The sequence below is a fragment of the Seriola dumerili genome, unplaced genomic scaffold, assembly GCF_002260705.1.
Source record: "Seriola dumerili isolate Sdu_G_001 unplaced genomic scaffold, Sdu_1.0 BDQW01000110.1, whole genome shotgun sequence".
NCBI lineage: Eukaryota > Metazoa > Chordata > Actinopteri > Carangiformes > Carangidae > Seriola > Seriola dumerili.
Genome location: NW_019174365.1, coordinates 12,513,157 through 12,535,799, shown reverse-complemented (window position 1 = coordinate 12,535,799; position 22,643 = coordinate 12,513,157). Strand labels below are relative to the sequence as shown.

At 43.5% G+C, this 22,643-nt stretch overlaps 3 protein-coding genes across 5 annotated transcripts in view; 2 read left to right on the top strand and 1 right to left on the bottom strand.

Annotated features, from left to right (window-relative positions):
- Positions 1-265: 265 nt before the first annotated feature.
- Positions 266-5,319, top strand: LOC111223139 (zinc finger protein 3 homolog). The gene is made up of 4 exons (XM_022747166.1): positions 266-339; positions 1,397-1,624; positions 2,331-4,007; positions 5,261-5,319. The coding sequence occupies exons 1-4, from the start codon at positions 276-278 to the stop codon at positions 5,317-5,319; spliced, it is 2,028 nt and encodes a 675-aa protein (XP_022602887.1). The 5' UTR covers positions 266-275.
- A 2,378-nt stretch (positions 5,320-7,697) lies between these two features.
- LOC111223138 (zinc finger protein 835-like) lies at positions 7,698-10,546 on the bottom strand. Its single transcript, XM_022747165.1, has 4 exons — positions 10,384-10,546; positions 9,503-9,519; positions 9,200-9,328; positions 7,698-8,917 (listed from the first exon to the last, which is right to left on the bottom strand). Exons 1-4 carry the CDS (start codon positions 10,544-10,546, stop codon positions 7,850-7,852), a joined length of 1,377 nt encoding a protein of 458 aa, XP_022602886.1. The 3' UTR covers positions 7,698-7,849.
- A 2,634-nt stretch (positions 10,547-13,180) lies between these two features.
- Positions 13,181-22,643, top strand: part of LOC111223508 (regulating synaptic membrane exocytosis protein 2-like) — a 35,280-nt gene continuing 25,817 nt past the window's right edge. For all 3 annotated transcript variants that reach the window (XM_022747689.1, XM_022747690.1, XM_022747688.1), the window contains exons 1-7: positions 13,181-13,390; positions 13,697-13,857; positions 16,550-16,760; positions 17,551-17,720; positions 19,509-19,689; positions 20,165-20,399; positions 20,497-20,778. In XM_022747689.1, coding sequence (XP_022603410.1) covers positions 13,712-13,857; positions 16,550-16,760; positions 17,551-17,720; positions 19,509-19,689; positions 20,165-20,399; positions 20,497-20,778 — 1,225 coding nt within the window. In that variant the 5' untranslated portion in view covers positions 13,181-13,390; positions 13,697-13,711. The remainder of the gene's footprint in view (positions 13,391-13,696; positions 13,858-16,549; positions 16,761-17,550; positions 17,721-19,508; positions 19,690-20,164; positions 20,400-20,496; positions 20,779-22,643) is intronic.

Sequence of the window (22,643 nt, the reverse complement as noted above, 5' to 3'; positions counted from 1 at the left end):
AACCCATAGATTCGCTCTCTTAGGCGAATCCCGATCTTTTCTTTAGAGAGTGGCTGTAACATCCAAGAGTGATGGACCTGACACCATAAACCTGTCTGAACACAATCCCGAGTACATATTGAGTTTTATTTTGAAACCGGTCCCGGAAGTGACAATTGAAATTGTAGGTGGTTTGACAGTGATAGCGGTTAGCAGCGGTTAGCAGAGTAAACCGTTAGCTGAACCTAACAACGGTACTTAAACCGTCAGAGTTCCGTTTTGTAAACGGATCAGAGATGGATCAAGCCGGAAATCTTCCTGGTTTGCTGCTAAAACCTGAAACGAAACTGAGAAAAGCAGGTTTGCTTTATTTCTGCTGACTGTTGTGCTAACGTTGCTAAGTTAACGTTAGCTGGTGTTGGTCAGGTGATTTGCCTCCAGGACTTATAGAGCTGTTGGTCTGTTCGTTAATGATCTACTGGGTAGTAGTTAACGTGCAGCTGTGTGTTTTATTACTGAAAGGATTCACATTGAGTCAGTTCCAGCTGTAACAGCTGGCTGAACCTGAACCTGAACCCGAACCCGAACCCAAACCCGAACCCGAACTGAACACGAGCCCGAACATCTACAACTCTAGCTCCACCGAGCTCGCGTTAGCATCGCAGGTTTGCAGCTCTCTTGACTCTCTATGTTATAAAGAAGCTAGCTCACCTTTCACCCCGCTGTGTCCCCGTGGCAACCGGGTTGCATCACCATGGTAACCTGAGCTGCACGAACAACTTCAAAAGGTTAAAAAGCAACCAATAAAAATGTTATACACTTGTGAAAAAAAATAATCGACAACTGTTCAATAATTCATCTTTTTTTATTTGTAAGAAACGTCAAAAACCTCTGATTTTCTGGTTGTTTTTGGTTGGACAAAAGACATTGAAGACGTCACTATTTCTTAGTATTGATTAGACTAATTATTAATCACAAAAACAATCAATAGATTAGTTGATAATAAAAGCTGGCGTTTGCCGTTTCTCATCACATGTGATGGTGAATATAAAATATTGTCTGGGTAAAACCTAGCCCACAGTGCAGGTCATTATTATGGAGGTTGTAGGGTTCCTGGGGTATATTTAAGGTAGAGCTTGATTTTTATTAAGGAGGGCATTGGGTCCATTTGGAGGCTCTTGTGGTTCTTGAGATGATGCCTGTGGCGACTGATGAGCATTTACGGTTCCTTAATGTGGTTCGAGTTCTCTTGTAAGAGGTTCTAGTGGTCACTGAAGATGTTCTAGGGGACCTCTTGGAGGTTATAGTCTGTTTGGAGGTTGTAGAGGTCATTAAGTGTTTGTAGTCATGTTCCATCAGTCATTTGGCTTTCTTGGCTTCAGTTTCCTGATGTTTGTGTGTTTACTGTTCTCCGCAGACATCCAGCAGCTGTTGGTGAGGACAGAGGAGGTTCCCTGTGAGCAGCAGGAGTGGAGCTCCAGTCTGGACCAGGAGGACCCAGAGTGCCCTCACATTAAAGAGGAACAGGAGGAACTCTGGACCAGTCAGGAGGGAGAGCAGCTTCAAGGACTGGAGGAGACTGATATCACCAAGTTCACATTCACTCCTGACCCTGTGAAGAGTGAAGATGATGATGAAGAATCAGGTGGGAACAACATGGATCTGTTCATTGAACAGTTTTTAGAGAGAAGAGAGGAACCCTTGTTTATTTGAAGTGACAACTGAGCATGAAAAAAACTTCAGAGAACCCGTATGTGGGATTTTACTTTCATCTGTCACCTGTCTGTACATTAAAGGAGCCATGATGCTTTAGGTGCTTTATGAGGTTCTAGTTTATCTTTAGGTCGTTCTAGTTTTCTTTTAGGAGGTTGTAGTTTATCTTTAGGCTATGATTGTGGACGATGAGAGGATTTTATTAGTCCTTTAGATGGATGCAATGGTCCTTCATTATGTTCTAGAAGTCCTTTAAGGGATGTTTGTCAGTCATTAAGCAGGTTTTTGGGTGGTCTTTGTTGCCCTGTAAGTGAACGTGGTGGTCCCTTAGAACATTCTTCATTCTACAATCCTTTAGATGGTACTTGTGGTCCTTAAGGAAGTTCTTGGTTTTCTTTAGTAGGTTCTAGTTTTCCTGTTTTCCTGTCAGGTTGTGAGAAGATTTAGAGGATTCTTGTAGTCCTGGAAATGGTTCTTCCATGTTTTATAAAGTTCTGTGGTTCCTGTATGTGGTTCTAGTGGTGCTTTAGGAGGTTGTCAGACGTTCTATCAAATGGTGGAACCTCTGTGGGAGGTTTTGTAGTGACACGTAAAACACAATTGACCACTTGTCTCTGTGTGTTAACTCTGTCCTGCAGACGTCCAGCAGCTGTTGGTGAGGACAGAGGAGCTTCCCCCTGAGCAGCAGGAGTGGAGCTCAACTCTGGACCAGGAGGACCCAGAGCCCCCACACATTAAAAAGGAACAGGAGGAACTCTGGACCAGTCAGTCAGAATCAGTCTGTAACTTAAATCCAGATCGTCCTTTACAGCTGTATCCCGACAATAGGGTGTCAGACTCCACAGACTGTAAGACTGAAGGTGATTGGATGGAGACCAGGGAACCTCAGTCAGTTTTAAACTCCCTGAAAATTATTGAAGTCCCTGCAAATGATGTGAGATGTAGCACAGGCAAGAAAACATACAGCTGCTCCGAGTGTGGAAAAATTTTTGGCCGCAGCCCACATCTGAAGATTCACATGAGGACTCACACAGGAGAGAAACCATTCAGCTGCCCCTTTTGTGCTAAAAGTTTCACACAGAAGGTAAATCTGACGTATCACATGTCCGTCCACACAGGAGAGAAAAGATTCAGCTGCCGTTTTTGTGACCAAAGGTTCACTTGGTATACGCAGCTCAAAAGCCACCAGTGTGTTTGTGAGTCCTCACAGCTTCATCAAAGTGAGATTGAGGAGAACAGAGATGCAGAGCCAGGTGAGAAATCATTCAGCTGCTCTGAGTGTGGGAAAATCTTCAGCCGCAAGGACAATCTGAACATTCACATGAGAATCCACACAGGAGAGAGACCATTCAGCTGCACAGTGTGTGGGAAAAGCTTTAAACATGGAGGACATCTGACACAACACATGTCTGTCCACACAAAGGAGAACAGGTTTAGCTGCAGTGTTTGTGACAAAAGATTCACGTGGCTCTATCAGCTTAAAAGACACAAGTGTGGCGGTGAGTCCTCACAGCTTCATGATCTCTGGACTAGTCAGGAGGAGGCTGATATCACTAAGTTCACATTCACTCCTGTCCCTGTGAAGAGTGAAGATGATGATGATGAAGAGGAGAAACCTCAGCCCTCACAGCTTCATCAGAGTCAGACTGAGGAGAACAGAGACTTTGTGGGAGGAGAGGACTGTGGAGGACCAGGACCAGCCAGGAACTCAGATCCAGCAAGACATTTACAGTCAGATACTGATGATAAGACCAAAGATTTTGGTTGGAAAGAAACTCATGAACATGAGTCTGTAAAAGTGCCTGGAATTGATTCAGGATGTAACACTGTCAAGAAATCATTCAGCTGCTCTGAATGTGGGAAAATATTTGGCCGCAAAGAACATCTGCAGACACATGTGAGGATTCATACAGGAGAGAGACCGTTTAGCTGCTCCGACTGTGGTAAAACATTCGGCTGTAAGAGGTCTCTGCTGGGCCACATGACAAGTCACACCGGAGAGAAACCATTCAGCTGTTCTCAGTGTGGGAAAAGATTTGGCCGCATGGTCAATCTAAAGACACATGAGAGACTTCACACAGGAGAGAGACCGTTCAGTTGTCCATTTTGTGGTAAAGGTTTCACACAGAAGGTGCACATGACTCAACACATGGCTGTCCACACGGGAGAGAAACAGTTCAGCTGTAGTATCTGTGACAAAAAGTTCACGTGGCTGTCGGGGTTCAGACGACACAAGTGTGGCAGTGAGCAGTCAGAGCTGGAGGACACTGAGGAGAACTCAGAGGTGGAACCGGGCGATAAACCGTTCCGCTGCCGTGAGTGTGGGAACAGATTTAATCACAAACACAACCTGAAAGCTCATATGAGAATTCACACAGGAGAGAAACCGTTCAGTTGCTCTGTTTGTGGCAAAGGCTTTATTGCAAGTGGAGCTCTGAAGAAACACCTGAGGACTCACTCAGGAGAGAAACCATTCAGCTGCCAAGTTTGTGGCATAAGATTTACACAAGGAGGAAATCTGAAACGACACATGGCACAGCACACCGGGGAAACACGAAAGAAACCGTTTTGCTGCTCAGTCTGTGGTAAAAGCTTTACACAAGTATCAAATATGAAACGACACATGGTGCAACACACTGTGACTGAAACAAGTCAGTCACAGGAAACAGATAGTCCAGACCTGAGAGAGAATCAGCAGGATGAAACCAAGAGTCAGCTGATGACTGAAGGAGTTCAAACTGTCACTGACTGAAACCACCTGACAACTCAGAGCACATATTTATATTAACTGTATTTTATTGTATCAGAGCTTTGAATTTATTTTAACTTGGTTAATAAGAATACGTGCACTAACTTAGAGGTCATCTATCATGGGGTGACACCATCACACACACCCGTCAACATGTTGACGTTATAAGCCATCAGTACTCTACGGTCATAACTACAGCTTTGTCCCAGTTCAGGGGTTTTATCCTTCAGAGGCTGCATTTAAAGACCAACTGTCACAGAGGTGCGGCTAGACTGTCCCATTTCAAAGGCTCCTTCGAATGCTTCCTTCTTTTCCTGGACAACGAATGCTCCAACAGGTGGATCCTTCAGGGCCCTACCTGTCCCAAGATTCATTGCGTACCGGTAATGAAAATAATATGGCAAACAACATAGACAGAGACCCTGATGATTTCACTTTTAAATGTAAGTATTGGGTTTCAGCTCAGTTTAAGTTTTTGTGAAAAGTTACGTCTTTTCAAGGTTGCTAGGCGACAGGAGCCATGCTTTCAACACAATGGTAAGGGTGGTCACAGTTGGTAATGCAAAGAGAAAATTGTCCATTGGCCAGACCGTCTCATCTTGGTTTGGCCTTTGAGGTCTGTGGCGGCTACGAAAGGCCACACCTTCATAGACCACGTCCTCTGAGGGATGTGGCCCCTGAATTGGGACAGAGCTAACATTATTACATGACGTAGTCACTATGACATCATTACATGAGAACTCAGTGCTCATGGGTTGAACTCAACATTCATTTTGATCTCAACTACACACTGTTAAGTTCTATACCTGTATCTTTCAGGTTGTGACGATATTTTCTTTGCAGATGTCTGTGTTGATAGAAAGAGTCCAGACCCCTGAGAGAAATCAGGGGTCAGAGATTTGTCCTGAGCAGAGCACAGATTTAGGTTCAGGAAGCAGTGAGGAGTTCAGTTTTGATGCTGTTGTCTGAGGGGTCAGACTTCTGACGATCACCTGACAGAGAGTTTACTGGACTATGATGTTGCTGTATTTGTTGATTGAGTCAAAGTTAACTACAGTGTGTGTGTTCATGGAAAAGAGTGTGGCAGAGTGAACAGGTAAACAGATGTGATGTTCATTTACGTCCTGCTCTGTTTCACTGAAGAAAAAGTATCTTGCTTTTTATTGCACAGAGTTTCGGAAAAGAGTTTGTCTCATTAGATTTCAATCAATTATTTAATGATTTTTTGCTGCTATTTCTGATTTCAGGATTAATATTATTGTTAATTATCCAGTTTTTACATAAAAAACATAAATGTATGAAGTTACTTCTTTTTCATTTTAAATTAAATGTAAATTTTTAATTTCAAAGTTTATTTAAAAGTATAAATGTTGTTCGTATTGTTGCTCTGACCATTAACTGAATGTGGACATGTTGAACTACATTAACAGTGTCTGATGAAGGACCAGTTTGGATTCAGTGGAAGAAAAAGGTTAATGTTTGTCATTGTTGAAGGTTTTTGGTCATTAAAGTTTAATTTAAAGATTTTCTCTGCAGTCATTTTATGTTACCTGTCACAGCAACATCATACCAACAGCTAACAGTTAACCCCTGCTTCCAGTGTTTGTGCTAAGCTAAGCATCCATTTTATGAATGAATATCATTAGTTAAAGGGAAAAAAATACAAGAAAGAGAAAACTGTTGAACATGTTAAGGGAGATTTATCCAGTTCTTAAACGAAGAGACTCATTATTTTTATTAATATCATCATCAACATGATTGTGACATGAAATATGTGGTGTATCTTCATTAAAGGGAACCTATCAGTGGCACGTCACCTGAATATCGCTGCCTCTCTCTGTTTCGTAACAGGAGGTTTGTTGAAATCCAAAGTCCTCTGACTCGCCCTAAGTCTGGAAGCCTCAGCCTTCTGTGTTGAATGAGATCAATTAGTGTCTTCAGTAAATTCTGTTTGTTTTGCTTCCACAAACCTGGAGATCTCAGTCTCTAATTTCTTAAGAGGCGTTTTTTAGGATTATACACAGTATGAAGAAACCTCCTGACATCAGAGTTGTCACTAAAACTTTTTTTTTGGTGGTGGTGGTGGTGGGTGGGTGGGGGTTAGGATTCTAGAGGTCACATCAGGTTCTAGTGATCACTGAGTTTATGGGTCTTATACAGAATTTAAAAAGTTTTAGGGGTCCTATGGGGATCCATTCAGATGTTCTAATATCATTAACTAGGTTCTAGAAGTTCCAGTGATCTCTGAAGATGTTCTTAGGATCTTAATATGTTTCTGGTGATCACTAAAGCGGTTCTAGGGATCCTGTATGGGGTTCTCGTGCTCACAGGGGAAGCTGTTTGAGGTTTTTGTTGTCACTGAGGACAATATAATATAATAGTTATAAAAGGTTCTAGGATCTCTTTATGAGGTTCTACTGGTCATATTGTGTTCTGAAATAAGTAGATAAAGAGAAAGTTACAAAGAAAGAGTAAATTTCCAAAACTTTAATTACAACTCTACAGACAGTAACATGGTTTCAAAATTCAATTAAAATGGATTTTTATTTGGTTCTAACAAATTCATTTAAACTGTCAAAGTGGAACAAAATAAAAATATTTTTTTTTAAATGCAAAAGCTTTAATGAGGAAATTCAAACAAAATAAGATCAGTTGGTTTGATGAATCAGAGGTTCATTAGAGGTTTGATGACGAATCGAGAAATATACCCAAATGTATTAATTACTGATTGAAGCAGTGTGAACAGCAGTTCTTCTAACTCTGTGCAGATGTTTCTGTCATCACAGCACGGTATCACTGCCACCATGACATGTTTTTTTTTTCTTGTTTAAAGTCTTACCTTCAACAGTCAGTAGAGAGAAGGAGGTAAAAGAGTCCAGGCTGCATTCACACCCAGGTCCCTGCAGCAAGGACTCAGGACTTCATATGTCAGACATGTTTAACCAGTTGAGCTACTGGTGCACCTGATGTTTACTGAGTTTTAATAAGATGGTTTCCAAGTTATGGCTGCGTTTGTCCTGCAGAATCTGGACCAATCAGTGGCCTCCTGATGATGGAGAAGAATCTGAACGTAATTACAAGTTATAATGTGAAAACAGTGTTGTTAAAACATGACGAAGAAACAAAGCGAATAATTTTTGTCATGGTGTCAATGGGTTTTTTAAACATGGAGTGGCAAAGAGGCTGATACATTTTACAAAATGATTTCTGAAGACAACTAGAAACAGCTACAAGTCAATTATTATATCTCCTCATATTTCATACTTGTCCATATTGGTCCTGTCTAAACCACAGAGACTCTGTACGTCATTTAAAGAAACTTTAAGTGTGAAGTCAGCTCAGCTGGGGCTCCACTCTCATTGGCTGTCGCCTCTCCCTGCTACCACCACTGAAAGAAGGCAGTCTGCTTCAGCTGGTCTCCCCACCACACTGATGGGCTTTCAGCTGTGGGTACCATGTGAATCTTTTGTCACAAACACGACAGTTGAAGGGTTTCTCTCCTGTGTGCACTTTCATGTGTTTCTTCAGATAATCATTTAATTTAAATGTCTTTGGACAAACGGGACAGCTGAATGGTTTCTCTCCTTTTGTGTGGATTCTCATGTGACCTTTTAAATGTGCCTCTAAATAAAATTTCCTCTCACATTCTGAACAGCTAAACGTCTTCTCTCGTGCTGTGTGGGTCGCTTTGTGTTTTTCCAGAGATGACTTGTCATAAAAATTTTTTCTACAGAATGAACAGCTGGGAGTTTTGTCTGTTATTATGTGGGTTCTCGTGTGTCTTACCAGAGTCGACTTATCATAAAACTTCTTTACACAAACTGAACAACTGAATTCTTTCTCTCTTGTTCTGTGGGTTTCCATGTGTCTCACCAGAGTTCCCTTGATATGAAATTTCTTTCCACAAAATGAGCAACCAAATGGTTTCTCCCCTGTGTGAGTTAGCATGTGTTTTGTCAAGGTTGAGCGGCATCCAAAGCATTTCTTACAAACTGAGCAGCTGAATGGTTTCTCTCCTGTATGAGTTCTCAAGTGAGTCTGCAGATTTCCCTTTCGGCCAAATCTTTTCCCACAGTCTGAGCAGCTAAATGATTTCTGCGTCTCTGTCCAACCATCATCACTGTCTTCCATCTCTGGTTCATAAGACCCCGAAGTCTTGTCATCAGAACCTGGTTCTAAATGTCTGTCTGGATCTGAGTTCCTGTCTGGTCCTGGTCCTCCACAGTCCTCTCCATCAGCTTCTGTCTCCATGTGTTCAGTTGAGCTGCTGGCTGGAGGCTCTGCCTCTCTGTTCTCCTCAGTCTGACTCTGATGAAGCTGTGAGGACTGAGGTTTCTCTTCTTCATCATCATCATCTTCACACTCAGGTTCAGAACACTCTGACGTGTTGTCATCACTAACTGGCTGTAAACAACCATCTGGAACTGAGATCCTGTCTGGTTCTGGTGCTGGAGGCTCAGTCTGACTGTGATGAAGCTGTGAGGACTTGTGAACACATTCATGGTTTTTGACCTGTGCACAGCAGGTAAATCTTTTGTGACTGAACGGTTTCTCTCCTGAGTGGATGGCCATATGTTGCGCCAAACGTCCCTTTTGTATAAATCTTTTACCACACAAAGGGCAGCTAAACGGTTTCTCTCCTGTGTGAGTTCTCATGTGTCTCTCCAGAAGGTAACTGTAGAAATATGTTTTCCCACACTCAGAGCAACAAAAACAACAAGAGGTTTTTTTTTCATCTTTACATCGCTCAGCCTTTACAAGGACTAAGTTCCTGGCTTGTCCTGGTCCTTCACAGTCCTCTCCTGCCTCAAAGTCTCCGTTTTCCTCAGTCTGACTCTGATGAAGCTGTGAAGACTGAGGTTTCTCTTCATCATCATCATCCTCACTCTTCACAGGGACAGGAGTGAATGTGAACTTGGTGATATCAGCCTCCTCCAGTCCTTGAAGCTGCTCTCCCTCCTGACTGGTCCAGAGTTCCTCCTGTTCCTCTTTAATGTGTGGGGGCTCTGGGTCCTCCTGGTCCAGACTGGAGCTCCACTCCTGCTGCTCCTCTTTCTTCACCAACAACTGCTGGACGTCTGCAGGGAACAGTAAATTAAGACATTAGGACACAATGACTGAACTTGACTCCCTATGTCAGCCCTGTAGGACTTTCAGTGCTGGATGACTACCAGAGGAGGAGGACTGCTTCTTCTTGGACAAAAACAAACGTAGATTGACCTGTGTATCTGTATGAGCTGGACATGATTCAGCTTGTGTGAAATATTCTGGTCAGGGAGATTCTTGGGTCTGAGTTTTCTCTGATAGAAGTTAAACATGTTGCTTAAAAATACAAACAATAAAGCAGAAATATAACCTCTGTGTCACCTGTTACCATTATATCATGTTTGTAGCCAAGTGCATATCCAACAATTTCTCATTTTAAAATGAGTCAGCTGGAGGCTTCATCATGTAATCTGTCTCATGTCATGAACTAAGGTGCTGCATGTGTTGGTGATGCTCAGTGAAAAGTCAGAGGATAATTTCCAGTTTTTTTTTTTAAAATTTAGTTTAAATGATTTGATCAATCTTCACAACAGCAGCACGTGTTGTTAAACGGTCTCAGGTGTTTCAGAGAAGCAGATGTTGGGCTCTGTGACTGGAGGACAGCGGTAACACATGAGAGGCACAAACTGGAGCAACATCACACCTGACTCCACTCGACAGTTGTGACGTTTATCCATCTGCACACACACTGTCATTAACAGCGAGCAGTAATCACAATTAATAAAGTTGACGTTTTTGTATCAGAAGTACCTTCTTGGTGAATTGTCTACCTGCCGAATTACCTAGAACAAACTTCTAACTGTAGTAGGGTCGTTTTTAACGTGATATCCTGTGGGCATGCTGCTTGTAAAGTAGTTAACTTTTAAAATGCCAGAGTTCAACATGCGGTCGCTCACCGCCTCTCTGCGGACGGATCTCTGGGTTGAGCACGGAGTGCAGCAGTCTCTGCTGGCGGCGGACTTCCTCCTCCAGACCCCCCAGAGTGAGATCCAGAACCCCGCAGATCTCCTCCGCAGCAGCCGTCAGTCTGCGTCTCACCAAGACCTGCAACTCACTCATTTTGGACATTTCCAACCTAAAAACCCTGTGATGGCGCCAACCCCAGCCGTTCACCCCTCTTCTTTTTCACATGGAGCTCTACCTCCATCTGCTGGGTGGAGGAGTGATGGCCGACCTGCTCCAGGAGAGATTGACACAATGGGTCTTAAGATACAACTAAAGCACGGTGCAGTTGTTCTAAAATATGACTGAGGACGTTCTCGAGGTTCTTTAGGAGGTTTATGGAGGTGGATTTGAATCAGTATTATTTGTGTGAACAGATTGAGAGTCCCTGTGTAAATGTGTAATCTGTATATATAGAACACCTTCCACAAATACAAAAAAAACTTTTATAAACTCATAAAAATATCTTGAAAATATAAAACGGAAATTACAGAAGAGGATTAGAGCCACATGTTTATCATAAAATGAAAATGACAACATCCAAGGTCACTGACCTGATAGAATGGTTGAATGCACCACAGACTACATTAACTTCTGTATGGACACTGTAAGACCAACAAGGACTGTACACTGCTTTCCAAACAACAAACCCTGGATCACCAGTGACATCAAGAACCCTCCTCAACCAGAAAAAGGAGACCTTCAGGGATGGAGACAGGGAGAAGCTTAGGTGTGTGCAACATGAGCTGAAGAGGAGATTAAAGCAGGTGAAGGAGGACTACAAAAAGAAAGAAGTAGAGAGGAAGCTGCAGCACAACAACACCAGAGAGGTGTGGAAGGGGATGAGGACTGTCACTGGCTATAAACAGAAGAACAGCAACATCAGGTGATGTGGACAAGGCCAATGAGTTCAACCTGTTCTACAACAGCTTTGACACAGCCTCACCTGTTCTCTCTCCCACTGCTTCAGCTGCAGCTTCTCCTACAGCATCTCCTTCACAACCCGACACTGCAGCTGCAACTCCCTCCACACTGGGGTCAGGTCTCCTGTCCTTTACAGCGGAGGAGGTGAGGGCGGAGCTCAAGAGGCTACGTCCTGGAAAGGCAACAGGCCCGGATGGTGTGTGTCTGAGGCTGTTAAAGGACGGTGCAGCCCAGCTGGCTGAGCCTGTCCAGAGGATCTTTAACTTAGGTCTACAAACAGGGAGGGTCCCGGTCCTGTGGAAAACATTATGTCTTGTTCTGCTGTCCTGCTTCACATCCTGGAATGTGGATTACATGACAAGACGGCCACAGTATGTCGGGCTGGGTAACTGTGTCTCAGGGACAGTGATGAGCAGCACTGGGGCTCCACAGGGGACTTTAAATACAAATCTGAGTCCTGCCACGTCCAGAAATACTCAGATGACACAGCTATCGTGGCATGTATCAGGAACGGGTAGGAAGAGGAGTACAGGGATCTGTATTTGTATTTGTTAAAAGACTGAAACAACACTATGAACAAATGATCAGTGTCGAGGTTACACAAAGACACTGCAAAAGAAGAAATAGTTATGTCAACATCTGTGTCCTGACACAGGGCAGAAAACTGTAGCACTATCTACTCTCACAGTGTGAGACACTGAAGCTACAAGGATGAAAACATTGGGAATGTTGCACACTGAGTTTTACAGTTTCCTGCACTTTATCTCTACACAGACATCCACAAAAGCATTTCTCCTTTCCCTGTGTCTTTGTTTAACCTCACCACAATTGTTCAGTTTTGATTCAGTTTAGTTTTTTTTACAAATAAAAATCTCTTTGCTACAAGCACAACTTTTTTCACAGGCACAAACTTGAATTTCTCATGCAGATTTATTTTACAGGTTTACAAAGGTCGATTTACAACTACAAACTTTGGAATTATTTGTAAACATTAGTTTACAAACTTAAAATCATTTTGATCCTAATTTGAACCTATATCTAAATCGGGGGACTAAGTTGGGAAGTAAATTGTTCAGGCATGGGGCATGGCCCCCTGGGGGCAAGCTAGCTGCTTAATTGAATGTATTCACAGACATGTTTTTATTCGTGGAATTTGTTTGTGTATTTGCAGATCCAAGTTCTATCTGCAAGATATTTTTGTGAGTTTATAAATTTATTTTTTGTATTTGTGGGAGGTGTTTTATATTTACAGATTACACATTTACACAGGGACTCTCAATCTATTCCCACAAATAATATTGAGACAAATTCATGTCCATAGAGGTTCTAGTGGTCATGAAGTTTTAGAGATGTTTGTGCTCCTTCTGATGTCACAGATACACCTGTGATTGATTTAATGTTTCTATACTGGAAAATAAATATTCTGTTTGGTCACAGTCATTGACTGTTTTCCTTTTTATTCCTTACAGGGCTTTAATTTTGAAAAGTTGCACCACTATAATCTCATATCTCACCCACTATCTAATCCTGAATCCGCATAAGAAACACTTACAGGACTGTAGGTTACTAGTGATCAATCACTGTATCTATTGGTTTATGTGTTATATATTTGTTAATCTGGCTGTTTGTGTGTCTATCTTTGGCGGCAGGCCTATGTTTAGCTCCCTTAGCAGACCCACCTGCCTCCCCCCACCCCCCCTCCACTCCACCCCGTGACTAGCTGATCTTTGCTGTGCGTAACGCCGTCACGCCGTGGCCCTGCCCCCGTCCCCTCCTCCTCAGTCTATGGAGGATTTATTTATTTTCCCTTCGTCTCCTCCTCCTCCTCCTGCGCTGCTGCTGCGTCCATTATCACCGTGAAGAACCGAGGAACTGCGGCGGGACTCCGCGACAACAGCAGGCCTGAGCGCCGGGGTGTAGCGGAGGATGAGAGCCGCCGCCAGGACGGAGAGCCGTCCGGAGCCGCCGCCGCTGAACCCCGGAGGAGGCGACATGACTGCGGAGTAAACAGGCGAAAGGACGCCGCTGCGTCTGTCGGTGAGAGGTGGAAGGATGGATGGATGGAAGGATGGATGGATGGATGGATGGATGGATGGATAAACAGGTGGATGTGTGGATGATCTGATGGCGGGTGAAGGTGCAGACGGAGTGGCTCTGACCGGTGCTGTGTCCGCCACTCGAGGCTTCACCCGCTGGATCCACCTAGAGGTGGACAAAAAAATATGAACACCCTACATTTCTATGGCTTTCATCACCATCATCATCATTTACATTTATTGGTGTTACACTGGCGGGCCCTCCGTCACATGGCCGGGACTGACTGACTGCGTCCTGATTTTTTAGCGGCTCACAGTCGGGATGTCTGGCCCGGCCGGACCTGCATCGCCCGGTTCGGAGCCGGAGCTGCCGGACCTGAGCCACCTGACAGAGGAGGAGCGGAGCATCATCCTGTCGGTGATGGAGAGACAGAAGAAGGAGGAGGAGAAGGAGCAGAGCATGCTCAAGTAAGGGGGGGAAGTCTCAATAATCAGTAGGCCGAATCACTGACTGATCATGGTAGTGCCCTCCAGCCAGGTGATGATAATCAATAATCAGTGAAGAAAGTTAATTGGTCTGAGTGACATATTTTCTGTTGATGAGCAAATATCCTGCTGACTGCAGGTCAGAGCTGCTGTCACTGAATTGAAGGACAGGTTTCACACAGGAAGCAATATTTCCATCAGAATTATTGATGATTTTCTCTGAAGCTGTGAAAAGCTCATACTGTCAGACATCAGCTGATGAGCACACAACATAATTCAGGTTAAATAAAGGTTTTAAAAAACTACAACTTTAGGTGTCATTCATGTAGTGATGGTGGAAGTACTCAGATCCTTTACTGAAGTAAACATACTGAGTCCACAGTTTAAATCCCCACTCAAGTAATAAATTATCATCTTCATGTATTTAAAGTATCACAGTAAAAGTAGCCTACTTCATTGTGCACCGAACTGTCTGAACTGTGACTGATCTCTGATTACCAGCAGACAGCATGTCAGGTTCATGGAAAAATGTGGTCCTGGAGACACCTACTGACCGTACTGTAGAGGGAACTACCACAGAGGTGGTTTTGAGGACTTTAGTAGGTCTGTCTGTCTGTCTGTGGACAGATTTTATCACCATGACAGTGTTACAACTGTGTAAGACACAGTCACAAAACTTAACAGATGTGTAGTTGACATCAGAATGAAGGTCAAGTACAAAGATGGGTCCAACTCATGACTACTGTAGTAATGACTACTGAGTACTGATGTGATTATATAGTAACGACTAGTGAGCAATGACACGAATACCATTCACGTGAATGGGAAAGTGTGTCCAAACTTTTGACTCGTACTGTATATCATATATTCTTAGTTTAGTCCAGAACTAAATGGACTGGTGTTTCCACATCAGCAGGTGTGTCCAGGTGTTGGGGACTATGACAATGATGACACCCCCCCCCCATCTCTGCTCCAGGCTACATTAGCTGCTACTAGCATAACTCATCCCAACCCACCACCCACCTGTCAGAGGTCCATCTGAATTGTGGGTAATGCAGGCCTCAGGTTTTGACAAAAGAGTTTTTTTGGTGAAACATGCGGAGAATGTGCTGACAGGAAGTCTCTCGTTCCTCATTACCCATCAGCCCCGGGATATGAGCCAGCAACTCCTGTTATTAAAGGCTCATTCCATCAAAAACAGCTGCCGTGACATCACTGGCTGGGCATGTGGCCAGGGATGCATCATGACGGACAGTTCTGACCTGGTGCCTTGTTCAGTGCGGAGGTTGATCATGTGATGTTTGTGATTTTATTTTGACGTGTTTCCTGTCTGATTGTCTTTTTACTTTTTGTCATTTATTTATGTTGAACCTTATGATTTTCAAAATAAGAGCTGCTGCACTAAATTAGTCTGAATTAGATGAATGAAATCAGGTTGTGAAATGACGTCAGCAGAGTGATTTATGACAATGTCCAACAGAGATGGTGAACACTTTAAAAAGCTGAATAATATTTAGAGACTTTTAGTGTTTCAGAGTATGAATAGTTTAAAAATACACACACACACACACACACACACACACAGGTAAACTGAGACTGAGGCTCATCTGTACGACAGCGTGACGTATAAAATCTGACCCTGATGAACATGAGCAGCTTCCTCTATGTCTCTTCATGTTTTCTATTAGTTGTTACTTCAGTTTGTTTCTGTTCTGATGTCATTTTTATTTTTATTTCATTATCATCATCATCCACATCATCGTCATCATGTGTGTCTTCAGGGATCAGGAGGAAGTGAAACCAACCTCGTAAGTACCTCAGTCTGAACTACATCTCCCTGAGTGCACCTGTCCTGGCCACATCTCTTTCCCAAACCTTATTGAATTACTTCCTGTTTTCCAAATTGCCCCTCCCCCTCCCCCTCCAGAGAATCTCCTTCCTGTCAGCTGATTCTCTGTGTTACCTGGACAGGTGGAATCTGTTCTCGGGGTTCAGTCAGTTGGTCAATGACGTTGCCGCCAATGTGTCGGAAGTTCTGCAGGTTAAAAGTCCGACTGACGACGGGTCGCAGACGTGAGTAAAAACCAGAGATAGATCAGGTGTGTGTCTCACCCGTGGTTCAGGTCATTGGGTCCAGACCGAAGGAAAACAAAGATCTGATGGTACCTGGTGGTTCTGGTCTGTTTCATCAGACCAGGAACTCTGATCCAGATTGATACTAGACTGCTTCTCCCCTGGAGGAGACAAACAGGTGGAGTCAGTCAGTCATCATTCTGTCACGTCAGATCCTGTTACCTGTGTGCAGGTGGATACAGGTAAAGTGAAAACAGGAAATTTTGAGGAAACAGACTCCTGATGGACCACCTTAATCTGCAGAGTGAGGGTCATGACCAACGGTGACAGCTGACAGTGTCAGTTGGTTATTTGTTGGGTTTGTTAGTTTGTACTGTAAGAGAAAGTATACTGTACATACCTGACTTCTACTTAACATGATTCATTTAGATTTTGAAACGCACACCTCTTCAAGCTTGCTAGCAGTAATGCTAGTTCAGCTAATGCTGTAGGTCTGATGATCCTCACGTTGCAGGTAAGACTGGTCAACAGTCTCCTGCAGCAGCAGAGCTGAAGGAATAGCAACCTCTTTAACCTCTGTCCGCTCCATGTCCCCACACAGGAAGTTACATCAGCAGTTTGAGATGTACAAGGACCAGGTGAAGAAGCTGGGGGAGGAGCCTCAAGCAGCTCAAACGGCGAGGGCAGAGTCTCCGACATGCGGCATCTGTCGCAAGACGAAGTTCGCTGACGGTTGTGGGCGAGCCTGCTGCTACTGCCAGAGTCGCTTCTGTGCCCGCTGTGGGGGGCGTGTCCCTCTGAGAGCCAATAAGGTGAGTGTTCTCAGCGTTGATTCTAGTGAGTGCACTGTGACACACTAAGAGAGGACTACAAACCTTTAAGATGCTCCATGTCAGGAGTTAGAGTGAGGAGTTAGAGTTGTTGTTTCCCGTGCAGTGATTCCTCCTGTTCACACTGAACTGAATCATATCAATGGGAATCATTTCACTACTTACTTTCCTATTTCCCTCCACTGGACCTCAACAGTGAAACAGGATCTGCACCTGTGGACTGTGGACTTTGTCTCTGTCAAGACTTCTATTAATGTCCAGTATGAACAGGAGGGGTCACCACAGCCAGAGAAATCAGGACACACACACACACACACACACACACACACACACACACACACACACACACACACACACACACACACACACACACAAACACACACACACACACACACACACACACACACACACACACACACACACACACACACACCTGGTTTAACAAGTGAAGATGAGCGTGTTCACCTGGACTGTTGGTTCCACACACACCTTTTCTTTTTACAATCTGTTACATGAATGAAATTAATTATCTCCTTTTATGCAATTACAACAAATTAATGATGTCCTTAAATGGTAAATTATTCAGGTTCAGCAGGAGCCTAATAGTTGTTGTAGCCCCCCCCCACCCCCACCTGCCCAACCACAGTGAATAACAGCACCAATCAAATTGGTGAAATACTTTTTTAAATAATCTGAGGTCACAGTTTTTATTTGTCATATATATGAGAATGTGTGATATGTTGAATGTGTGTGTGTGTGTGTCATGTTTCAGGTGATGTGGGTTTGTAACGTGTGCAGGAGGAAGCAGGAGATTCTTACTCGCTCGGGGGAGTTTCACTCCAACACACTGTCTGTCGACCACACCTCTCATGGGGTTCCACACCCATCAATGCAGGGGTCGCCGATGGCCACGGGGCCCCTGAGCAATGGAGCCACTGAGCGGTGAGTACCTTTATCTTCACTGATTATTGTTTATACAGCAGAATTCATGAGGACCAGTTCACACAGTCCAACTTTTAAAGGCAGAAGAACCTGAGGAATATCTGAGAGAACATGAAGCTGACACAACATCAGAGAACAGCAAAGACCCTCATAAAGAAAACCACATTAGAACCATAGAGAACCACACAGAAAAACACACAAACACTTCACCTTTGATCTGTTGTAGCTCAGGCTGAGGCTGATTCTCAGATTTCCCACACAGGAGAGAAACTCTACCATCGCTCCGAACACGGGAAACAACGGCATTAATAAACAGTTTAGCATGTTGTTAAAATCTGCTCTGCTTCTACAGAGAAACAGGTGGCAGTCAAGAGTCTTCACAGTGCTCACAACAAGACAAACGAGAAAGCTTCAAACAACATGATGAAAACGTATGAATACGGTTTATTATTAATGTCAACACCTTGTTTTGAAGAAACAGAGAGAGCTGTGATGAAACTATCAAAGTGTGGAGACACTGAGGAGCTCCACAGTCTTCATCAGTCTGACCTCTGACCTCACACAGGAATAAACCCGTAGTTCTCCTGGTTCTAAAGCTGCAGGAACAATCTGCTTCTTTATGAAACACTGAGACTCGGAAACATTTATACTGGAACAAAAAGTTAAACCTCAGACTGCTCCTTTAAAGTCAGACAGACTGTTAATGAGTTTGGTTTGTTGTTAATTAGAGTGTGTGACCCCCCACCACACACACACACACACACACATACACACACACACACACACACACACACACACACACACACACACACAATTGTAATCAGATTAACAGATGAATAATCCTGCAGTTCACAGAGGCTTACTGCTGCTAACAGAAGCTAACAGGCTAACAGCACATACACTCACACACACTGTGATGTAATTTCCAGTGTGGGTGGAGCCAGAGAGAGAAGGATGAGGAAATGGGAGGGTGACGAAGGTGGAGGATATAAGGCAGGGGGGAGGGACCTGTCACAAAGTGGGCAGAGCTTCAGTTATGATCCAGATATCAGTTATAAACCTGCTGACTGTGTGTGGTTGTGTGTGTGTGTGGAGGTTGAATGTGTCGTGTGTTGAGTCGATATGAAGCTTCAAACCTCCGACAGCTGAAGGACAAAGTGTAAGAAACTTTTTTTCTTGTGTGTGTTTGTAGAGCGACGGTTTCTTCACACTGAGGTTCACCTGTCTTCTCGTTTACACTCATGTGTTTATTTATGAGTCAGATTAATGACTGAGACTGAAGCTTTTATTAATATGATGTATTCTGATTGTTGCGGTGCTGTTGGAGACCAGGATCAGGTTCAGGTTCAGGTGTGGATCAGTTGAGGACTAATCAGGACAGAGCTTTTTGTTTGGTTCTGTTTTAGCTTCCACCTTTTGTTAATTTAATCTGATTCAGGATTCATGGTGAGTTAACTGGTTGGTCTTTGGATCAGTACGTGGCTGTACTGGGTGAAATTAACCCATCATGGTACCAGTGCATATCAACCCGGGCCAGTTTTTAACTTTGTGACTTCGGTGTGAACTGTGTTGAGAAGAAAACAATTTTAGTTTGAACAGAGACAGAAACTGATATAGTTTCTGTTTAACTGGACTCATTCCCCAAAATGATGAACTGCTCCTGTAATGATAATAATGTCCCATTAGAAACACAGGAAGAACCTCACAAAGTTCAGGTTCTGTATAAAACCAGGCAACACACAGAGGCTCCTCTTCTCTGTTGACCGGCTCATTCTGTGTGACTGACAGGAGGCGGAGCCCCTCAGGGTCATATTATGATGGTGGGGGGGGCAGGATGCTTCACTCACCCTCCGACCTCGGTCTGGACTGCCGTGTTCGCTCGCCACATGGCTACCATGGCAGTGGGGAGGAGGATCTGCGGAGCCGGAGGCGACCAATCAGAGATGGACGGGGCCGCTGGCACTCACAGGTGAGTCTTATAGGACAAGTAGGAAACAGGTGTTTGAAGCTGCTGTTGAATCAACAGTGACACAACTACTCAAAGAACCACAATGAAAATTAAAACAAATTTAAAATAAAGTCAAATCAATAATTGTTAATTTGATTTTATTTAGATTTGATTTTGTTATTATTGTTATTGTTTTGTCCAGTTTTTAATCTAAAACATTTAAAACTACAAGTGAAACATTAATGACATGATATCTGTGGGGTCCTGCACTAAAACCTATGAATGTTATTTATTATTATTATTATTATTATTATTATTATTATTATTATTATTAATAATAATAATAATGATAATTATAATTAATTACTGTTAATATAATTTTCATAATACCACTTTAATTGGTCATTTTCATCTTTCATATTGTTCCTGTAATAAACACTGCAGCCAGTCTTTACTCTGATGATGACGTTGATCTTCATCTCCTCTCCTGGATCAGGACCATCCTCTGGACCAGGTTCTGGATGAGCGTGAGCTGCAGCGGCGGCAAGAAGAGGAGTTTCAGGCCCGTTACCGTAGTGACCCAAACCTGGCTCGTTACCCGGTGAAGCCACAGCCGAGTGAGGAGGCCATGAGGATGTTAGCTCAAGTTGGCAGGGTCCGCCACCAACGTCGCCACAGTGATGTCTCCCTGGCAGCCGCCGAGCCCGACCACTTGACCCTGAGACACACAGGTAAGAATAGAACCATCTACCTGTTGGTGCCTCAATCACAGAGTATAGAATCATCAACCTGTTGGTGCCTCAGTCTGACTTCTATTTTTCCTCTCAGCTCTCCATCAGAATCGGCCTCAGGGATTGGTCGGATCTGGAGGTCAGAGGTCATTCTCTGTGGACCGGGCAGCCAATCATGCCAGCCCCACTTCTCCCCGCCGCAGTCCGTTATTGCAGCAACACCTGGACCCGAGTTCCGCCCACAAGAGGAAGCCAGCCAATGAGAGCACAGCGCAGAGGGCACGGAGGATGGGGAAGATGCATGTGATTGGTAGCTTCAGCAGCTCTGAGGAGGATCTAGTGACCACACCTGAGTACACCAGCTGTGACGAGCCTGACAGTGAGTGACTAAGTGCTACCTACCAACTACATTAGGCTATGTGGCTACACGCTAACTACCACATAAATGAAGCTAAATGGCTTCATGCTAACTGCTAACTACATGAGGCTAGGTGCCTACATGCTAACAGCTAAATAAATGAGGGTATGTAAATCAGGCTAGATGACTGTATGCTAACTGCTAGCTACATGAGGCTAGGTTGGTACATGTTAACAGCTGCGTAAAGGCAGGTTAGCCTGTGTGATTCCGGGCTGTCACAGAGGAAAAATGACCAACATGAAAGAAACGTAGTGATATCTTTGATTGTTGCTCCAAAACGGTGGTCCTCACACTGTGACTGCTGCTACAACCTGTGTGTCTACTAACCAACCAAGAGGAATGCAGCATGGAACAATAGCTACGTATGTTTATCTATGCTAAAAAGTACTTATCTCAAGTTCTGTTTTCCTGAGCTACAAACAGGTCCACATTCGCCTCCTCCTTGTGTTCTTTGGATTGTTTTCCATAGACATTAATACCACTATTTCAAGGACTCCATCCTTGCTTTTTACCACTGCAGTGGTGCAGGTGGATGACGCATGCTAATGACGTTTTATACAGTGTCAGAGCACGTGAGTGGAAACAGGAACAGGAGACAGTGAGAGAGAGACACAGAGTTTGTGTTCTCTCTCTCTCTGACAGTAATTAGCTCAGTGTGATAATCTTCTTACAGCTGAACTCCATGTTCACCTCCACACCCAGTCTGAGCAGCTTTACCCTGCACTTCCTCCAACTGACACCAGAGGGTTCCTACTAGAACTTGGAGAACCAAACACTGACGGATCAAAACAGCCCTCTGAGGGTCTAACTTTACCTTAAGAGAGAAAAACACTTAAACAGGTTATGTGTTCAGCTGGGTTCCATGTTCTGCATGGTTCGAACCGTGGTGTATATGACTTCTGTGCTAAAAGCCCTGGTATGTGTGGTTCCTTTACTCTTCAGTTTTTAAAAGTGTACATTAATCACCATGTAAATAAATGTGCATGCAGTTAGCAAAAGGCTGAATGAATTTTATTTATTTTGAACATGAAATATAAAAAAAAGAGGGGAAGTATACACTTATATATTCTTGTGTTTATTATAAACAATCCAATCACATACGGTTACATTTTTAGGTTGTAAAGTTGGGTTAATAAGTTCCACAGAGTCCTGCTGTTCTGTAGTGTTCCACAACTGTTCCCTGTGATGCTCTGCTCATTTCGCAGTGTGTTCTGTCTGTATTCTAAGGTTCTGCTCCTGTTCTGTTGCTTTCTTCTGCTGTTCCATTGATCTCAGCTACTGTTCCTTACAATTCAGTACATGTTCTATTTGGTTCTCCTAGTGTTGTGCAGGATCCTGCTGACTTTTTGAATGCTCTGTTTTATTTGTTTTATTATTACATTTCAGAACAAGGTTCTGTTACTGTTCTGTAAGATGTCTACCTTGTTCTGTTATGGTCTGGTAATGAGTACTGCCTCTGTTCTGTTGCTTAACGTGTTGCAGATAACGTTGCTGAACGTGTTGCAGATGAAGTTGCTTAACGTGTTGCAGATGAAGTTGCTAAACGTGTTGCAGATGAAGTTGCTGAATGTGTTGCAGATGAAGTTGCTGAATGTGTTGCAGGTGAAGTTGCTGAATGTGTTGCAGATGAAGTTGCTGAATGTGTTGCAGATGAAGTTGCTGAATGTGTTGCAGATGAAGTTGCTGAACGTGTTGCAGATGAAGTTGCTTAACGTGTTGCAGATATAGTTGCTGAATGTGTTGCAGATGAAGTAGCTTAACGTGTTGCAGATGAAGTTGCTGAATGTGTTGCAGATGAAGTTGCTGAATGTGTTGCAGATGAAGTT